Consider the following 21,734-nt stretch of genomic DNA (forward strand, 5'->3'; position numbering starts at 1 on the left):
AATGAAAAGCTGATCAGAGGGCCTTCTTTAAATGGAGGCTTTGAGAGGAGTTCCTTGTTCTGTCCTCCAACCTTCCAGTTAGAGGGGCAGAGGGTACTGATTAAGTTTGAGGACCAAGGCTGATACAATCTCCAGTCTCCAAGATGATGAGTGTCCTGAGGACATGATATCATGGAAAGTGCATTGGACATGAAGTAATTTAAGTTTGAGCCATGGCTCAAATGAACTGCATGACCCCAAGTAAGTCATCTAATTTCTGAAAGCCTCAGTTTCCTTAAAATGTGAAATGTGGATAATATAATCCTAACAAAGTCTACCTTTCAGGGTTGTTGGGAGGAAAGCATTTTGGACAACTTAAAGCACTACAGAAATGGGAATTATTATTATTATTATTATTATTTGCCCTCAAGATTCAGGAGGCAATGGGGGGGGGGGCTACAATCCACTCTCTATTTCCTAATTATATTTCTAAGACAGTCAAAAAACTAAATAGGTCTCTGTGGAGTAGAACTGAGGGTCCAATGGAAGCACATTAAGAATATATTTGAAAATAATTGATATGGGGTCAGGGCCCCGTCTCATGCTGAAATGTTCCCATATGAGGATTAACAAGGCCACCTTTGCTGAGGTGTGACATAAATAGGCCTGAAGGATGTTGCCGATGCCCTGTGGCCGTCTTGGTAGATACTCCCTATGTACTTCAATCCCAAACCAGTCCTTTGCTTGGACAGTACAGGTCACAGGCTAAAATCCTTTGGGGGGGGGGGGGACTGACTATTTGAGGAATATTATATGAAATAAACTGTTTTAAGGGAAGGGTAATGAATTTCATAGGTTTTATAGGGCTTAAATTTGGAAGGGGCCATATATATATATATTATATATATATATATAATATATATATATATATATGAGCTAGTCTAGAAAGAAAATAAGACTCATTGAGGAGAAATGACTTGCACAAGGACACACATGTAGCAAGGCTGAGATTCGCATCTAGGTCCTCTGATTCCATTCTACCAGGCACGGTCTCCAAGTAGACCACTGGAAGGGAATGTTGTAGGACAGTCATAATTTCGGTAGGGGTTGGATTAGATGATAATTTCTCTCATTTTAGAATAATCTAAGGTTTCAAAGATTTTCCCTCCTAATTCTTATGAGAGAAGAAGTATGAGCACGATTATATCCCTTTTATAGATGAAAAAATTGAGGTACAAAGTTGAAGTAACTTGCCCATGACCATCTGACTAGGACATGTTGGAACTGAGAACTAAATCTGATCTTCTGACCCAGTCTGGTGATCTTTTCACTCTACAGACCTTTGTGGTCACCCTTAACTCCACCAATCAGAACTAGAGATTATAGGATCACAGATTTAGAGCTGGAAGGACCCTAAAAGATGTGCTAGTCTAACTTCTTTATTTTACAGAAGAGGAAACTGACCCCACAAAGATGAAATGACTTGCCCTAGATCTCACAAGTAAAAATCAGTAGAATCAGAATCTGACCATGGTCCTCTGACTACAAATCCAGTAGCATTTCTGTACCAAGCCATCTGTCTTGGCCCTCGATTGGGACTAGGTTTTGGGAATAGATGAAATATGTGCATGGCACTCCAATCTTCAAAAATGGAGTTCTTTTTTTGATGACTTTACATGAAATAATTTTCATTTAGTGAAATGTAAAAAAAAAAAGGTAACATGTTCTTAGGATCCATAAATAGAGGCATAGTAACTAGAGAAAGTCCAAATGTTCTTTGTTCTAGTCATACCACACTGGTAATAAACTATTCAGTTTTGAATATGAAATTTTAGGAAATTCAGTGACAAGCCAGAGCATATTCAGAGAAAAATGACTCTGATGTGGAAGAACTAGAAACTTTGACAACAGAAGATCATCTGAATGAACTGGAAGTGTTTAATATGGAGAAGAAAAAGACAAGAGGGGAGAGGGAGGAGGGATTAGATTTATTCTGACTCCTCTTCCTCTCCCAAGGCAGAACTAAGGAAAATGCCTAACGGAAAGCACTTTCTGACAAAAGAATGAACTTCTGGAGACAGCGAATTATCTATCCCTAAAGGAGGTCAAACTGAGTACTACTTCTCATGGGACTTGTAGGATTCATGCTTTGGGAAGTGGTTGGACCAGATAACTTTTGAGCTTCCTCTCATCTCTGAGATTCGGTGTTCTAATATTTTCTGTTCTCAGGTCCCTTCTATTTCTACCGTTGCATGTTCTAGATCTAATACTCAATTCCTATGATTAAAAACAACAGAATTTTTAGAAAATAATTATTTCTTTTTGGGATCTGACCACATATCTCAGAACTGGGAATTCCAGGACCACTTTCACTAATTAGCTATAAAAAGAGGAAACCCCCCCCCCCCAACAAATTTGCACTTTTAATGACTTTAGAAAGAGATTATAGAGGTTTAGAGTCAGAAGGGTCATCTAACTTCTCATTTTATAGACAAGAGAGAAATGAAGTAATTTGTCCAAGGTTATATGGGTAGTAAATAGCTAGTATTTTTGGTCTTTTCACACTAAACTCTGTGTTTTTTCTTTGGTATTGTGCTGTCTCCCATGTTGATTATAATGTGGGGGAAAAATCCTGCTGGTCAAGGCTGGGGACCCACAGTTGTCCTTCATCTGTTTTATCCTTCCTTGTTTGCTGTTAATTACTTAAAGTGTTCCTGGGGAATTAGAATTGAGGTATGAAGCCAGTAATACTGAGAATACACATGGACCTCAATTATTTCAGACTGCATTTTGCCACCCAAATCTCCCACATGGAAGATGTCCTTTGATGATTGTGGGAGTTTTAGTTAGGTTTAGTTGCTATTCTCCTGGATAAGTAAAAACTGGCCTGGGCCAGGTACTGTTAGGTTTCATTTACTACCATACTTAGTTCTTGGTTCTCCCTGCATGATGAAAGCAGACAGTTGTTGTTAGAACAATATTTCATGGAGGGCCTGTTTTATTAAAATATATTTCTCCCCCCCCCCCACTGGATTCTTCCTGTGTTTGTAGGAGTTGGTCCTGCCAAGTTGAAGTTGGTGACAGTTGAGAAAAACACATGGAAGGGCTGTTTTTGTGATGTACATGGCATTTGGATGTAGAGAGGCAAGGGGGAGGAGGGTAGGGTGACAGAGAGAGACACTTAGGAAAACACTGGGGCTGTACTAAAAATGTCACTGGCATTATGGGAGAGTGGGTGTGCTGGGTATTTTTTCCTGGAGTCATTTTAAAAGGAAACAAGGGAAAACACACACACACACACACACACACACACACACACACTCACACACACACACACACACACACTCACACCCCATCCTTTAAAGCAAAATGCCAAAATGCAATCCTTTATATAAAATCCATAGCAGGATTTAAAATTTTACTAATGACTGTGATGGACCCAGTAATCTTGCTTGCTTTCCCTGACACACCCTCACAGGCTAGCAGGATTTTACAAGTTTGATTTGCCTCCACATTTCACTGCCAGGAAGACACAAAGCCAAGATCTAGGCAATCCCTGTGAGGACAGTATAAAGAGTGGGAATCAGGAGATCTGGTTGGAGTTCCATTTCTGCCATTTACTGGTAGTGTGACTTTGGACAAGTCGTTCTTATCCCAGTTTCCTCATCTGTAAAATCATTCCTGATGTGCCAACTTCAAAGAAACATTGTGAGAAACAAGAGGGATAATGCACATGAAATATTTTAGAACCAAACCATAAAGAGCTATAAATAAATGTCAGCTATTATGGCCTCAATAATTCAAGGATTCATGATTTCATCTGTGTGGGTGCTCCATGCCTTAGTGGATGGTCTTTGTGATTTGCTATGGTCAAAAAAATATTCTCTGAACAGTGGCCTCAACCTTGGGATAACAGAAAAAATCTATTACTTGGACCCGTGTGTGAAGCTTTTCTGTTCAATAAGATCTATAAGAAGTTGTGCTGTGCTAGCACAGCTTTTGAGGACCAAAGGTTGGCTCCATATCACTGAGGAATATGGAGAACTCAGAGAGAGTTATTATTACGCTATCAAAAAATCAGAGAATGTTGTTTTAATGGTTATTGTTATATGATATTGATGGTTACCTGATGCCTTGGATTCACCAAAGGTTTGTCTCTTAATTCCATGTCTATTTGATTAGGAAAAAGGTGAAAAAAAGAGATGAGCAAATCCAGTCCATTTCAGGCAGCAGTTCCAATGCCCAGAATCCCTTTGGGCTTGCTGAATACTATACTGTAGCGAGTTTGAAATATGCTTGCTGATTAGGGGAAGAATTTGATTTGAGATCAGTACATCTACCTTGGACCATTCCTTAGAATAGGGAAAGAATGATTTGATCCCAAGGAAGCACAAAAGGAAATCATTGGTGCTTGAGGTCCTTTAAGGCAATAAGGAATCTCAGCCACAAGGGGGCAATCTCACTCCACCACTGGAATGCTGAAAGAAGAAAAGTCACTGCTGGCTTTTAAAAAGTGGCCTATTTGGTTTTATTTTGGGGGTTTGGTTATGTATGACTCTGCTCTTACAACAATGACCAATATGGAAGTATGTTTTGCATGACAATTAATAAAAAGGAAAAAGTGACCTAACTGAACCCTTCTGTCCCTTGCTTCCTTCTGACTCCCTGGACCATGGGACCACAGCGACTGTATGCTTGGAGAAAGTTGAGGCAAATGGACAACTGTGGAAAATACTCTTCCTGCAGCTTGAAGCACTTGCCCTTGAAGTAAAGGAGAATCTGGCTCTCTTATTTACTATACATGTGGCTTTGGGCAAGGCTCTGCCTCCCTCTTCTATTCCTTTCCCTAGGGAGGGGCTGCCTCAGTTTTCTCATCTGCCAAACGAATGCCTTGGATGAGCTGGTTCCTAAGATCCTTTTCAGTTCTGTTATTTCTGAATCTTACAACCCTACAACTTCTTTCTTGGTAACTACTTCCTGACACTGTCTCCCACTGGCCATCCAGAGGTCTGAAACCTGCATTGATGACAAGTGTTCTGTAGTAATTGTAATTTTACCACATCACAGGGTTGAAACACATAGCAGCCTGTGTTCTCCCATTGCCCCTACTTCTAGAATATGTTCTGGTTCACAAAAGCACTCTCACTTACAGCAGCCCTGGAAAATTGGTAGGGCACGAATGATGATTCCCATTCTACAGAGGACAATGAGGCCCTGAGAGAAAAATAAGTGCAGCCAGGGAAGAGTTGCCATTTTACATCCAATACTAATCAGTCTTGGTCACTATGGAATTCTGAATAGAGGGCTTACTTTGGGGTCAAGATGATCAGAGTTCAAGTTCTGCCTCTGAAACGTACCAGCTGTGTGACCCTGTACAAATTATTTAAGTTCTTGATGTCCCAAGCAAATCTCTATAAATCTCTGAAGGCAGGGCAAGCATGAGGTACATGCCTGGAAAGTCCTTAGTGCCTGTAGATGCCAAAGAGTATCTGAAGACTTGGGTTCAAGTTTTAGCTCAGACGCTATCTAACTATGTGAGCTTGTACAAGCCCTTTCTCCTCTATGGGGATTGGTTTCCTCATCTGTAAAATGTTGGTGTTGGAATATATAATTTCTAAGGTCTCTTCCAATTCAAAATCTAGGAAACAAACTCAATTCTCTCTTAACTTTAGTTTTCTCATCGATTAGAGGGGAAGAATATGTATATTGCCTATCCCCAGGTTTGTTTTGAAGAAAAAAACCACTTTATAAACCATCAGGAGCAACAGAAATAGTATTATTGTATAGTTCACCAAAAAAAAAAAATTAAATCTTCATTGTAATCTAGGTAAGTTTTGTGTGTCCCTTCCTTGGTTTGGGAAATGTTTATTGTCACAGATGGAAGAACTCAGTTCTACTGCTCTGCATTGTCAAGACAAGGATATGGGAACTGATTCAAAGTGATTAAATTCCTTCTAAGTGTCCTTTGAGTCTTACAACTCAAAAGACTTTGGCCCAGGTGTCATATATAGACCGTCTCTGCCAGGAGCTCTAGTCTCTAGACATTTTACCCACACAATACCATAAAGCCAGTGGAAAGAGACTTCTGAGATTGAACTCTGCTCCCAGAGTGACCTTTCTGTGAAACCCAGAGCCTGGCCTCACTGGGGAGATGGGACACAGTGGGGGAGAGGGCATTTACATGCTCCACAGGAAGAAAGCCTTGGCCCCTGCTTGTGCTCACTCTGTTGGAGAAAAGTAATCACGTGTTTCATACTCACTGGTCAGGGCTTGACACCGAAGTTCTTCGACCTTCCATGCTGACATTGCTCTTTGGTCGCTTGACAACTTGAGGTCTTGGAGGGCGGACCTAAGAGGCAGAGGAGAAAAGAGCCAGAGCATGGAGTGAGTTAGGACACTGGAAAGGAAGATGCAGAGCCTGACAACAGCACTCCAAGTTGTGATGTGGCTCACCTGCCAATGAATAAAAAGCAAGGGGTTCACATCAACTTCATGTCAGCAAGGTCTTCTCCATTTCAGAGATGTTGGGTCACTTTAAGACCATTGCATCTAGAGTTGGGATGGACTTTAGATTTCTCTAGTCCAGTTCCTTCATTTCAGAGGAGGAAACTGAGTCTCAATAAGGGGAAATGACTTTTCAAAGTCACACACAACTTGTATGTAACAGATCTGGGATATGAACTCAAGTCTTTTGACACCAAATTCAGCATTCTTCCTACATCCCCAACAGTGAACTGGAATTTAGGATTTCCTGTGAATCTACAGAGGTATTTTAAAAGACCATATCAGTAGCAATGCTCTTGAAGCAGGCACCTGAGCCAAAGGCACTGAAGGGAATGTCCTACAGTGGTGCAAATATAGGTTAGACCTTTACCCAGATGTAGCCAATACAAAACTTCCATGTGGCTTATGATATCATCCTCACCAAGAGATAGACCACACAGGCAGTATTGCACAGTGGTCAGAGTGCTGACCTTGAAGTAGGAAGTCGTATTCAAGTCTAGTCTGATACTTACTAGCAAGTTATTGATTTCAGTGTTCAGGGAAACTCCTAAGACAGAAACACAACCCAGGACCACTTGGATGTTTATATCTTTTTAAGGTTTCTATGGTCCTTTGCATCTATTATCTCATGTTAACCTCACTACAGCCATGGGATGCTGGGAGCTCTGGTTCTGCCCTCTGGGGCCAACCTGAATGAATCACATCACTTCCCCTGGCAGGCCTTCAGATACTCAAAGAAGACAACCATGTTCTTTCCTCTCCACATCTTCTCAGGGCTAAGTATCCATAGTTCCTCCCTATGTCAATACTAATTTGTCATGATTGTGAGGCCTTTCCTCATCCTGGGTGCTCTCCTATGGGTGTTTGTCAGTTTATTGCTGTCTCTCCTAACGCTGAGGAGATGCTGGTCTGAGAGGGGGCTGTTCATCTGGAGTTATCAATACGAATGGGACCATAGCTAGGTTTGGTTCCCTGCCCCCCAAAAAAGAATAACAACAGAAATGATAAAGAGAACAGTGAAAAGAAATAGCTACTGTTTGTAGCATTTTTAAAGGTTTGTAGTAATTTACATTTGTCATCTCATCTGATCCCCCAAACAGTCCAGGAATACAAAGAAGACCCTTGTCCAGGGTCACAGGAAGAGTACATAATAGTCCTAGCACTCAGAGGGACCTGGATTAAAGTTCAGAGCTCTTGCCACTAAATTATTGCTTCCAGTGAATAAAAACATCATGATTTGAACTAGAAGACAAAGACTGTGCCAGCCTTTGTCTAAAATCTCTATGGAGTGAGGCAGTGAGCCTGGGCCCCAAAGGCTGTGGGGAGAGTAAGCTTTATACTAGGTCTTACACCAACCTGCCAAAACTCTCAGTATGGACTTGGTGATGGAGCTATAGACCTGCACTTGGTGTGCTCTGGGGAATCTCATGATATTTCCACATGTGAGATTTCACATGCAGAAAATAGCTTGTTTATTCTACACTCAATAGACAGGGATGGCCCAAGGGAAAGGGTCCTATGGGTCAATTTAACAAACACTTATTAAGTGCCAGCTCTATACAGAGCCCTGTGCTCAGTGCTGGGGATATAAAGATAAAAAAAAGCTAGTCTCAACTCTCAGGAAGATAACAATCTAATAGTGAGGAAGATAAGACAACAACAAGATAACAAGTAACCTTGATGTGATGTAGAATGTGATAAGGAGGTAGAGCTCTTCCCAAATTCACTCCAGTTACTCTTTTCAGGTTTAGTAAGTCACACATTACTTCCTCCTTGGCCTGGTTACTATTCCTTATACATGACAATCTAGTTCTCATCTCCATGTCTCTGCACAGACTGCCCACGTGGCTGTGGTGTGCCCCTTCCTTATCTCAGACTCATAATTCTTTGTTTTCTCTCCCCATGAGGCCTTTCTGGACTCTCTCCCAACAGCTGCAAGTGCTTCTCTCTTCCCTCAAATTACTCTGATTTAATTTCTGGATATACTTTGTAGTAACTTGGAAAGTAATTTCTATTGATTTGAGGGTCCATGTTATTTCCTCTGGTTAAATGTAAGCTTGTTAAGAGCAGGGACTATTTCCTTTTATCTATCTCTAGCACCTAGCACAATGCTTGGCACATAGTAACACAATAAATATTTGATGGTTGGTTGACTGAAGACAACAGGACTGAGAAATGAGTCACTTCCAGATGGGATGATGGAGAAAGCTTCATGGAAAAGATTGCATTTGAGCTGGTCTCTGAAGAAAGAAAAGGAATTCAGTAGGTAGGGAGGTGGAAAGAGTCACTTGTCAAAGAAAAGCTTGTGTCTGGGACAATGATGATAACTCTCAGTAATTCTCATTTCTTTAAGACTTACAAAAAAAAGCATTTTGTTTTTCTTACAACAGTGTAATGAAGTAGTAAAAAGGTTGTCTCAATTTTTCCTATGAGGAAAGAGGCTCAGAGAGAGGAACTGAGTGACACAGCTAGTGAATGAAGTAACTGGGATTCAGAAATGACTTGTGCCTCCAAGTCCTTTGGAAGCACAGGAGAGTATTGTGTCCAGTTAAGCTCCAGGGGAAAATGTGGGAAGGGAAGAAGAGGGAAATCAGAAATGAAAATGTCCTAGTTTCCAGTCTCATCTCCCATTGCCTGCCATTGGTCTTCAGCAAGAAGGAAAATTTTGCTGACTGTTCATCTCTGGAACAGCTGCCTTCAGAAAGAATTTCTCTATAGCTCCCTGGGAATCCACAAAGAACGTGAGGTCTCCAAATTACTTTGTGCTCTACATGATTTGCAACCCATCTATTATGAGAAAAACAAAACTGTATTGTATTAGAAGCAATTATCTTTTAACATTATGAGCAAGGAAGAGTGATATTATGATATAGTAAACATAGTGGTGGACATGAAGTTAGGAGACCTTACTTCCAGTCCAACTTCTATCAGTTATGATTTATGTCAACTTCCTCGGGCCTCAAGCTTACTCTCTGTTAAATAGAAATAATTCTTGCACTTAACTACCTCAGAGGGTGGTTTGGAGGAAAGGGCTTTGTAAAACTTAAAACATTATAGAAATGAGTTACAATAAGGATTTGGTCAGCTACATATTTTCTCTCTGGTCAAAATGGTCATACTTTCCAGATTCAATAATTATTTTTTTTAACTATCTAAATGTTGTTATAGAAAATATGTATTTACTTCTGTTGATTTTAGATCACATTCATTTCAGATACCTCCTTCCTCTCCTATTCTGCAAGCCATTCCTTGAAAGGTTGAGTGAAAAAAGAGAAAAAAAGCAATTTAACAGTACTTTCCAAAAAAACTACCAAGCTACCAAGTCTGACAGCATAAGCTTGATAATATATATTCTATGGCCCACTCAACTCTGCAAAGACAGATGGGAGAAACATTTTCAGAATGGTAGTTAATAGTTGACTTTTAGATAGAACTTTATGTTTTAAAAAGTATGATGTATAAATTAAAAAAAAAATTCCTAAATGGTAGGAGGGCAGCTATTATTTTACCATTGTAGAGGTGAAGAAACTGAGGCCTAGAGAAGTTGATAATAATTTTTTTCTAAAGTCCTACAAAGAACTTTCTGTACAACTATCTTGGGAATAAGAAAGAATAAATGTTATTACTCCCATTTTACTGATGTGAGAGCTGAGGATCAGAGAAATGAAATGCCTTGCTCAGAGTCACACAAACAGCAAGTAGCAGAACCAGGACTCAGAGACAGGTAAGAGAATCCCTACAGTTTTCATTATAAATAGTTATCCAGCCTGTGCTTGAAGACCTGTAGAAGTAGCCCCTTCTACTTCTAGGTAGATTAAATAGTTGTGAAGCTTTTCTTTATCTTAAGCTCCCATTTTCCTCTGCATCTTCCACTCCCTGTTTCTGGCTTTGCTGCCTTGGGCCAAATAGAATAATTCAAAATCTTCCTCTACATGACAACACTTTAAATAGCTGAAGATGACTAGAATTTCCTTCCACCAAGTCTTCTCTTGGCTAAGCATTCACAGGTCATTTAACTAATCTTTCTGTGGCATGACCATAAAGGCCCTTCCTTCACCATCCTGGCTGCCTATGCCCTATGGTATTAATGGCCTTCCTAACATGTGGCTCCCAGAATGGAACATAATGTGCCTGGTGACCTCTGACTAGCAGCCCTGAGTCCAGAAGCATGGCTGTCTCCCTACACTTGGTCATAATGCCTCTTAATGTAGCGTAAGAAAACATCAACTTTTTAGGCTTCTTTTTCAAACTGTTGACTAATATTAACCTTATAAGGCCACTTAAACCTCCCAATCTTTTTTTTCAGACAAAGTACTATTTACTCACACTTCCCCCATTTTGTACTTGTGAAATTAGTCTCTGAACCCAATTGTAAGAATTAAATCCATCTGATTAGATTCAACTGAACATTCTGGCTATCCTTCTTAGCTTCGTGTCATCTGAAAATCTGATAAGAATGCCATCTATGCCTTTATATAAGTCAGAGCACATATCCTCGAGTCAATATATTCCACACATCCTTCCAAGATGACAATGAACCACTAATATTTACTCGTTAAGTCTAGCCATTCGGCTAGCCCACATTTCTCTAAACTATCTGTAAAAACGGTGTGAGAGATTCTCTTAAACACTTTAGTAAACTCCCAAGTATGTTCCCTGATGTTTTAATCTAGTAATCCTGTCAAAAAAAGAAAATGAAGTTAGCCTCACAAGACCTGTGCTGGATCAAGCCATGCTGGTTTTTTGCAGTCACATTTCCTTTTCTAGATGTTCATTGATCATTCCTTTAAGAATCCAACTAGAATTCTTCCAGAAAGCAAAGTCAAGATGACTAGACTATAGTTTAGCAAGAATAAAGTCTGAGGTCCATAAACTTTTTCTTTTTTTAATTTTAATGATCATGTCAATATAATTGGTTCCTTTTATATATATTTTATTATACATACAAAATATTATTATTATTTAAACTGTACCTTCTAAGTATCAAATCTAAGACAGAAGAGTAGCAAGGGTCAGGCAATCTGGGTCAAGTGACTTGCCCAGAGTCGCACAGTTAGGAAATGTCTGAGGCCAGATTTGAACCAGTGCTCTATCCTCTGAGTCACCTAGATGTTCTCAAAAACATTGTTCTGAACAGGGGTCCACAGGTTTCACCCTACTGCTAAAAGAGTCCAGGACACAAAAAAGGCTATGAACCACTGGTTTATGACTAACTCTCTTCTTTTTTGAGAATCAGGATATTTGTTCTTCCTCTGGCCTGGGACACCTTTCCCATTTCCTCAGGCATCTGAAGGTCCCTCAGAGTGGTTCAGTGATTGCTTCCATCAGTTCTTTCATAATCCTGGGACATAGTTCACCCATTTCTGGTAACATGCACTCATTCATGGTAGGTTGATACTTTTTTTTTTTAATTCCTTGTGCATTTCCAACACCTATTAGCTATTTTCATTTCTGTTTTATCCAGTACTAGCATCACTTTCTTTGGCAAAGAAACAGAAGAGAAATACAAGCTGAGTGGGTCTGCCTTCTCTCTATGCTTTGTTATCATAATCTTGTTCACCCTGTGCATTCGTTTGATACCTTTTTTGATCCACCTCTTTCCTCAAAAGTAACTATTGGGAAAAAACAACCAACAAATAACACCCCTTTCCCCCCAGCCTATCAAACCCCCAAACCTGTTATTATCCTTGTGTTTCCTCACCAACTTGGAACATTGTAAACTTTAGGGTTCTTTCTACTGCACTACAATGTGGGGAGGGGGGGAGGAAGAAAACAATAATGACAGGGAAACGAGCATCCCTTCCTCTGTTCCTTACCCCAACTAAAAAAATGTAAAAGCAACCCAAGACTACAAGTGAACCTGGAATTGATGATTTTCCCCAAGTGCTGAGAAACATTCTAACACCTGTGTTTAAACTCACCCAGCCTAGACAGTGGCTGGACCCTATTAAATCCATGTCAATATGTATACCCAAGTCTAGAAAGTGACACAAGGATTATCACACTCTGAGAATGACAGACAACGCTAGGTGTGATGGAAAAAGCAATGGGTTTGGAGTTCATAAGGTCTGGATTTAAACTGTGACCTTTCTCCTGACCTGCTGTATGGTTGTGCCATGCTAATGCTGTCTCAGGTTCCTTATCTACAAAATGGGGATAATAATCCTTATGCTGTGGTATCCTCACACTTACTACCATGGTTGTCACGAGGAAAGTGTGAATGGCAATAGCAATAGGGATTACTGTTATTATCAAACCTCTGAGCCTCGGTTTCTCCATCTGTATATAACAAGGATAATCATTTGCTATTCTACAGTGCTTTAAAGTATTTTCCTCATAATTGCCCTTTGAGGCAGGTAATATAAATATAATTATTCCCACAGTATAGAAGAAACTGAGGTTCGGAGAAGTTAATCGACTTCTGCCCAGAAGTTAACTGACTGACTGCCCAGGGTCACACACCCAATATGTGTCAGAGCTGAATTTCCCAACCAGGTTCTGAGCTCTAAATTCAGCATTCTTTCCATTGTTAATGGGGATTATCTCCCCTATCTCTCTCACATGTCTGTGGTGAGAAAAATTCCCTGTAAATGGTAAAACATTATAGAGATAGGAACTATTATTATTAATTTCTGTTGCTACGAGCAAAGTGCTGAAGAAATGGGATATGCTATTATTTTTTCAAAGGCAGAGAGAGGCCAGGATGATGGAGATGCTCCTAGAGGGCAAGGCTGCCTGCAGCTGCTCCTGGAGGGGATGGGAGTGGGGAGGGTGCAGGAAAGGTCAGATGTGAAGGTCTGGGGGATCAGTCCTCACACAAGGCTGTTCCTTTCGACAATAAAGGCAGCTTAAGAATGTGAACTTAGAGCTAGAATGGAAGGATTAAGTTTGTGGCAACTTCGACTGAACTTGCAACGTGGTGAAACATGGGGAAAAGAACAACAGAGCTAATTAGACGAGCTGAGCTGTCAGAGTGCAGCTGAATGGCTCAGTGCCAACAAACAAAAGGAATGGGGCTGGCAATCAGCAGGATCGATGGAGGAGACTGCTTCATTAGGGATGATAAAACAGACAGAGAGGGGGAGAGGCGAGGGGGACAGAGAGGGACAGAGAGGGAGAAGGGGGGAAGTGGAGGAGATGGGGGCAGAGAGGGAGGGAGAAAGATGGGCAGAGAAAGGGTGAAGGGGAGGGAAGAGAAAGAAAGAGGAGAGAAGGGTGGAGGAGGAGAGAAGGGAGAAGAGAGAACTGGGAAGGGACGGTGGAAGGGGGAGGGGATCGAAAGTGAGAGGAAAGAACGGAGAGATGAAGATGAAATGGAGAGGGGGGCACAAAGGGGGAAGAAAGAACAGAAAGGGAATAAGGAAAAAGGAGGCAGGGGCCAAGGGAAGGGGACAGAGAATGGAGAGAAAAGGGAGTGAGAGAGAGACAGATACTGAGGGAGATACCTACAGAGGGAAAGTGTTTAATTAAACTGGAATAGGAAGATGATGCGTAAAGCTGGCTTGTCAGCACGCTGTGAACACTTTCACCTTCCTGGTTATGCTTCCTTCCTTCCTTCTTTCCTTCCTTTTTCTTTTTTTCAGGGTGGTGGTGGGGGTAGAAATACCCACCCACACACCTACACACCTACACACACACACACACACACACACACACACACACACACACACACGCACGGCCCCACCAGTGTTATGAGGTTATGAGACCAGCAGCAGCATCAGGGGAGAAAATGCTAAGAAGGATTTAGAGCCCTGTTCAAGGGGGACTTCAGGGGAAAGTTGGGAAACTAGCCAATTCCCCACTGGATTTAAAACCTGAGAAATCTAAGTCGGCAGGGTTAAATGTGTATTGAATACAAAAGCACCGAGTACATTTGATTTTAATGGGGAGAGAGGGGGAGAGAAATAATAAATACGGAGCTTATAAAGAGCTTCACATGCAGTCAGGAGAGTCAGCCCTCCCCTCTCCGCCCCCACCCCCTCCCCACTAGCCTTTAGTACAGATGACATTTTTAATGCTTTCTTCTTCTTCTTTTTAAATAAAGAAAACCCAAATTTCCAGATAACATCTGAACTCCAGCCATAGGTGATTCGGCACAAAGGCCCCCACCCCCACCGCGCCCCTTCAAGGTGGTGGGGTCGGGCCCTGCTACCAAAGGGGGCTTATTATAGAAGGAGCCTGGCTAAGTACAACCTGCACCCCGAAGGTTTGGCGAAGGCAAAGCCCTCTGCAGCTTCCAGGAGGGAAGGTGACATGGGGTCGGGTTGGGAGACCCGGCCTCAGTTACTGACTGGCAGGCAGGACCAGTTTGACAGAGGTAAAGTATTTCCCTTCTTAACGTCAGCTTCCTCGTCTGTAAAATGAGGGGTGCGGGGATGACCACAAGAATCCCAGAGCTTCCCTGTGGCCCTAGGGTTCTTATGGCTCCCCATTTCTTTCTCTCTCATTTATTAATAGCAGCCATAAGCTTGACAAAGGGGCAATGCTTGCACCGTCCAAGGGTCTCATAAATGGACCCTTCCATTGGAGTCACGGAGTGAGGGTCCTTAGGGTGACCGATTCTGTCCCAGGAGCTTTGGGGATCCCAGTTACACACACATCTCTTGCTTTTTCCAACCTTGGTCCACTGCCTCACCTTCACAACTAGAAGCAGCTTTAAGAGACCGCCTAGTCCAAAGATGAGGAAAGTAAGATTCAAAGAGGGACTTGTCCAAGGCCACACCATCAAGTTCGGCCAACGCTGCCCAGTGACTGGGGATAGGAGAGGAGTGACAGGACAAGTACATTCCATATAAAGTTCAATGTAAACATAAGCACATTTTGTGCTCTAATCTCAGTTTGCTCCGGTTCCACCAGCACTTTAATGCAGGCAGCTGATATACAACTGGTGCTTTTCTTACGGCAATGTTTACTCTCCTAACCTGTTATCAATCACAGAGGGAGCAGAAACAGTTGACATGAACAGATCATACCAACAGCTGGAATGTACTGCTGCTGAAAGATTAAATAGACCTAGCAAGATTTGCTTTGATTCAAATGGAAACAACTGAATTGCATTGCCCAGAGATGCCTCCCTGCCCCTCCTCCATACCTCCAGGATTATTAAAGGGATTATGCTAACAAAGACCTCAATGAGTAAAATTCCAAAGGGCCACTCATTGGATAACAGGGCTTACAAAAGTTGGCAAAAGGTTTAGTCCTTCAGTCCTCTGAATGATGCTTGTTATTATTTATTGCTACTGTCTTCATTAAGGTTTTTCAGTAATAATAAACATTTGTAGAATGCTTAAGATGAACAAAACATATCCCTCCCAGCCATCCAGCGAAGTTGGGCTGCTGAGATCATTGATATTCAGATCTTTTAGAAGTCCAAACAGGGGCTTCCAGGAGTGAGGTGAACTTCCAACATTGTGGACCTATAAGTGACAGAGCCAGGATTTGAATCCAAGTTTCAGAACACTTGAATTTGGAGTTAGGGCACCTGGATTTGAATCCCAGCTCTGCTGTTTTACCAGTTGCACGACCTAGGCAAGCCACTGAACTTTGTAGAACCCTTTATTTCTTCCCCTGCAGCCAGGTGTTGGGGTGGATAAAGTACCAGGCCTGAAGCCAGGAAGACTCATCATCCTGAGTTCAAAGCTGACCCCAGACATTTACTGACTGTGTGATCTTGAGCAAGTCATTTAACCTTGTTTGCCTCAATTTCCTTATATGCAAAATGAGCTAGAGAGGGAAACTGGCAGATCATTTCAGTATCTATGTCAAGAAAACCCTGGGGCCACAAAGAGTCACACACCACTGAAATGCTTGAATAACAAACAAAATGAGAGAACAGGTTAAGGTAATCTTCTAGGTTCTTTCTAGCTTTAAGAGCTAAAATGTTAACTTAAGAGCTCTTTTCACTGCGGGGCACCATGGATTTTTAAAAACAGAGGGCCCAGTGGGGATGAATAAATAAATTAATTACTTTTTAAAAAGTAGAGGGCAGAACCATTCAAGTTAGTTGGTGGCATCAGTTCATAGCATTTAGAGTGAAAAAGTATTTTAGAAATAATTTAGTCAAACCTCATTTTACAAGTAAGGAAACATTTCAGGATAAGTTAATCGATTTGTTTAAGGTTACCCAGCTTATTAAGCACAGATACAGGATACAAACCAAAGTACTCTGATTTAATGCACAATCCAAAGCAGATTAGTGTCCAGGTAGTGGAAGGTAATCTATAGCTCTATAACATTCAACCTCTCATCGCCTATACTGTACAAGGGTGCTAAAAATGTTCACATTCCCTGTACACATATACATACTGTGAAGAGAAACCAAATTGACATATGCATCACAGATAATGGAACCCCCAAAATGGAAATGGAGAATGTCGAAGAGATGACGTACAAATGTTTAAAAAATGGGCCAATGCTAATGATTCAGATCCCCTTGCATGCCATAGTCTTTATAGATTATACAAGTTCTGGAGCAGGGGTCCCCAAACTAAAGCAGCTGGCCACATGCGGCCCCCTGAGGCCATTTATCCGGCCCCACTGCACTTCCAGAAGGGGCACCTCTTTCATTGGTGGTCAGTGAGAGGAGCACTGTATGTGGTGGCACCACAAAGCACGGCGTCGCTCACATATAGTACTACTTCCAGTGACATCATCCTTTGTGTGGCGCCTTGTTCTGAGAGTAACTGAATGAGAAGAAGGCACCACACAAAGGATTATGTGGCTGCACGATGGAAGACGTCAGCATGGTTAGTGGAGATCTGGGGGAGGGGATTCCGCACTGTGTATACTGCTGCCCAGTATAGTGGTGGCAGTGATGGGCCTGTGCAAGGTGTGACAGGCCCATCACAACCAGCGCTGCAGCCTCTGCTATCCCAGACAGTGGAATACCAATTTGTTCATAGTTTCTTTAATAGTCTGGCCCTCCAACGGACCCCTGATATAGAGAATGGATTTGGACATTTTTATTTAATAGGAACCTAGTAATCAATGAAGACAGACATGCAGACATATACATGTGCCCATTTAGTGGGCAAGGGAATGGACTAGATCTCCAAGGGGGTGTCTAAGAGTCTGTCTTGACATTTTGTATTTTATGTTTTAGCATTCTTTATACTAAGATCCTTTTCTTAGGTGTTCTAAGATTGCTTCCAACTCTGTTCTCTGGTTCTGGCCAATATTTTGATATCTAATGTAGGTCATAATGAATGATCCCCCCCCCAATAACTTATTGTCCCACATTCATGCCAGATCACCATTTTAACAGGTCTCTGTTCCTTGTCTTGCATTTTAAATGGAGCAGATTCTACTTCTGCATTGCTCCTAAAGGTAAAGAAACACCTGCCTCCACTTGAGCAGGCTTAACAGTCTCTGGATGTAGCTTTTTTCCTATAAAACAGAAGGCATCAAATGCATTTTCAAACTGGGATCTAGTGAAATTGTGGACTCTACTGCATTTCCAGGCCAGTTTCTGGTAAAATTGTGCATTCTGCTGTCAGACTTTGGCTTCTTTTGTAAAAGTTAGTCTTTTCATATAAAGCTTTGGATTTCATAGGCTAAAATGTCATAGAATCATAGGATTTAATAATGATGATAGCTCATATTTGTATAGTCCTTTTCAAAACAGCCCATGGTGAGGGTAGATAGGTATTGTTGTTCAGTTTTTTTTTTCACTTATGTCAGACTCTTTGTGACCCTATTTGGGGTTCTCTTGGCAAAGGTACTAAAGTGGCTTGCTATTCCCTTCTCCAGCTCATTTTCCAGAAGTGGAAATGGAGGCAAATAGGATTTAGTGACTTACCCAGGGTCATACAGCTAGCTAGTAAGTGTCTGAGGCCACATCTGAATTCAGGAAGATAAATCTTTCTGACTCCAGGCCTGGCATTTTATGCAATGTACCACCTAGCTCCCCATTAATGTCCCTATTTTACAGGCAAGGAAACTGAGGCACAGAGAGATTGAATTATATATTAGGAGCTGAATCTAAGTTTCCTAGTTCCAAGTTTACGTCTCTTCCTACTGGAATGGACATTGTATCCCTAGAAATTCAGGCAAACTATTATCAGGGAAATTCCTTTGCTCCCTTACACCCTCTGACTCCCAACCCCAAACATCTGACCCTGAGAGGATTATCCTCCTTTGATTGTCCCATGGATTGGAGATGGTCAAAGACACAACTTATCCATCTGTCCTCCAAATCAGAGAACCACCCCATGCCTTTGGGCAACCTCCCCCCAACCCCTATCTCCAGAATCATGTCCTCACAGCTGTAAAAGAATATAAATACCCCAGAAGTGAGGCATTCTGGGAGCAACCCTCCAGGTTACTCCACTCATGCTGTCTTGCTGTCCTCCTGAGGAGCAGCTCTTCCACTCATGCTGTTCCACCTAGGAGGCAGGCTTCCACCTATGCTGTCTCCTGGTCAGATTCAACATCACTTTCCAAATTAATAAATTTCTCTTTATTTTTAAGCCAAGTTTCGGAGTCTTGCATTCTTGCAAAAGGTATCTTTCCCAAACTCCAGGGGTTCATTTCTGAACCCCACAACACTACTATCCTATGCTGTCCCCATTTAGAGCTGTAAGGGATCTGAGAGAACATCAAATTGAGGAATCATGTGACTTGCAAATGGAAATCTTTGAGACTTTTCTATCTATTCCAATTTTTCTCCCCATTCCTCATTTTACAGAGGAGGAAACTGAGGCACACAGAGGGGAAGTGAATTGTTCAAGGTTATAGGGCTAGTAAGTGGGTAGAGTTGAGATATAAATCCAGGTTTTTTGACCCCAAATCTTGTGGGTTTTTTTTTTATTATACCATATCACCCTTTTACAAACCTACTTATTTTATGGAGGAGGATATTGAGAATCAGAGAGTGCCTTGCCTAGGCCCACTGATTGTCAGAACTGGGATTATTCTTCCCCCTCCAAATCTAGGGCTCTCTTCATTACACCACTCCCAAGATCTGATCAAAATGAAACCCAAGCCAAGAAAACACAGCACACACAGCAGCCCAGCCACCTTATTGGCCTTGCCAACTGCAGAACTTGTTAAGGAAAAAAGAGAGAGGAGAGAACCGAAATGCAAGGGTAAGGTTGTGCCACAGAGAGAAGAGGGGAGCTGACTGGCAAATCCAAAATGCCCAGGCTTAGTAATGCTATTAAAGAGTGCAGTTCAAACAGTGTTAAACAGGGAAAAGGGAGGCAAAACTGCCAGCTACTCACGGGCTGCGCCCAGCGCTGTATCTTTGGAGGAGGAGGCCGAGGAGGACAAGGTCTTTGAGGCTGGAAGTGGAAACTGAAACCATCAGTACACACCAAGAGGTTGGGCAAATCTGAACAGAGCATTCAGTTTTTCCTACAGAAAGCAATAGGACTGAGCAATGGATCCCTCCTAGGTCTCTCTGAAAACTGATGGAATTATTATCACTCATAATTATCATAATAATATTCACTTTTAATGGCTGTAACATGCTTTACATCCATTATCTCAACCTTCCTTCTCCCATTAGCTGTGAGATCTAAGCAGGGCAGAGATTATGATTCCCATTTTATTGATAAGGAACTTGAGACCGCTAGAAATAAAATGATTTGTCCAGAGGAGTTAAGAGGAACAGGGGCTGGATCTTAAACGTATGCCTGCTGACTCTTAAGGCTGGCATCTTTTCCATGCCAGATACTCCCTGTAAGCAGTTTGCCTGCCATGGAAATGGAAACCCGGAATAAAAATGACTAGCCGTTTCAGCAGCAACAATAACAACAATAATAATGATTTGTTTTGGGGAAATGGAGAGTTTGTGACAAAAATCCAGGAGCAAGTCATCAGCCCAAGATATTGCAAAAGGATTATCACTAAAGAGTTTAGAATTATGGATTAGCATAGAAACTGGACAACGCATCTTTGCAAGCTGTAAATATTTAGCACATATTGAATACCTTGTAAGACATTTAGTTAGAATTTTATATCAGAAGCTTGCATATCTTTCATGGAAGGAGAGAGAATATATTCTCATGTTATGAATACAGACCTCAAAGTATCCTGAAAAACTTAGCAAACTGTACTGGTTCTGGGATATTCTCACAAACTGAAGCCTGCAATCACCTACATATAACATGATCCATATCCATATAAAATTAAGAATGTTTTTTTTTTTAAACAGATGTCACTGTGCTGAATACTCAGGCTGAGGTGTATGGCTTAAAATTTTTTTAAAAATAGATCTGGCATAGAAGCTTGTGAGAATAGGATGAGATACCCATCATCTCATTTTCCTATTTGCTACTTTAGTTGAACAGAAGATGTTTTTAGTAAGTCTATAGAAGAAAATCTTATATTCCATCTAGTAAGCTACAAAGGCAACTTACTTAACAATCCATAGATCATAAAATATAAAAGAATAAAAACATATAAAATATAACAATTGTAACCAGAACCACTTCTATCTGAACTTTATTGAAAAAGAAGAAAGAGAAGGAAGAAGGGAGCATCTATTAAGCACCTATTAGGTGCCAGGCAGCAAATGAAGTATTCTACAAATATTTCATTTGATCCTCAATACCTCTGTGAGGTAGACACTATTATTATTCCCATTTTACAATTGAAGAAACTGAGGCAGAGGTTGAGTGGCTTGCCCAAGGTCATATGGCTAGTAAGTATTCAAAGCTGTGTACAATTTAACTAACTAGCTTGATGGAAACTAGTTAGAAGTACTTTAAATAATACTGTGATCAATGGACTTGGCTTGGCTTCTGTTTCTATGGAAATATAACTAGCTTCTATTGAGATATTTAAATTGTACACAGCTCTAGTTAATGTTAATGAACATTCAAAATACTAGTTGGCAAAGTACTGTAGTTTCACTTAGTCAAATAGTATTTTTAATGTTCCTGATTGCTATTTAAGGGAACCTCTGTCATGATGAACTGGGCTAGGAACCAAAGGACAGGAATATGAGTCACCGAGCAACCTGGAAAAAATGATTAAACTCTTTATTGTTAATTTCTCTTCTCTGTCAATTGACAACATTGCATTGACCCAAAGGATATAGAAAAACTCAATTCTCCTACCTTTTTGGCCATCATAGAATTTGAAGATGGAAGGGGTCTTAGAACTTGGAAAATTAGAGCTGGAAAGAAGCCTAGAGATGATCTAGCAACTCAGTTCCCTCTATTTACAGATAATGAAACTGAGGCCTAGTGATGCAACACAATTTGCAAACATTATGTAACAACTTAGTGGGAGTTTTGGGACTCAAA

The 21,734-nt window shown here is 41.1% G+C and overlaps 1 protein-coding gene across 5 annotated transcripts in view; it reads right to left on the reverse strand.

Annotated features, from left to right (window-relative positions):
- The window catches only part of DENND1A (DENN domain containing 1A), a 728,196-nt gene that overhangs the window by 30,597 nt on the left and 675,865 nt on the right, over positions 1-21,734 (reverse strand). For 3 of the 5 annotated variants that reach the window (XM_007474630.3, XM_007474632.3, XM_056812115.1), the window contains one exon: positions 6,240-6,328. In XM_007474630.3, coding sequence (XP_007474692.2) covers positions 6,240-6,328 — 89 coding nt within the window. Of the gene's footprint in view, positions 1-6,239; positions 6,329-19,703; positions 19,764-21,734 lie in introns of all 5 variants that reach the window. The other 2 variants (XM_007474629.3, XM_007474631.3) reach the window with 1 other exon arrangement.

This window comes from Monodelphis domestica, chromosome 1, assembly GCF_027887165.1.
Source record: "Monodelphis domestica isolate mMonDom1 chromosome 1, mMonDom1.pri, whole genome shotgun sequence".
Lineage (NCBI taxonomy): Eukaryota > Metazoa > Chordata > Mammalia > Didelphimorphia > Didelphidae > Monodelphis > Monodelphis domestica.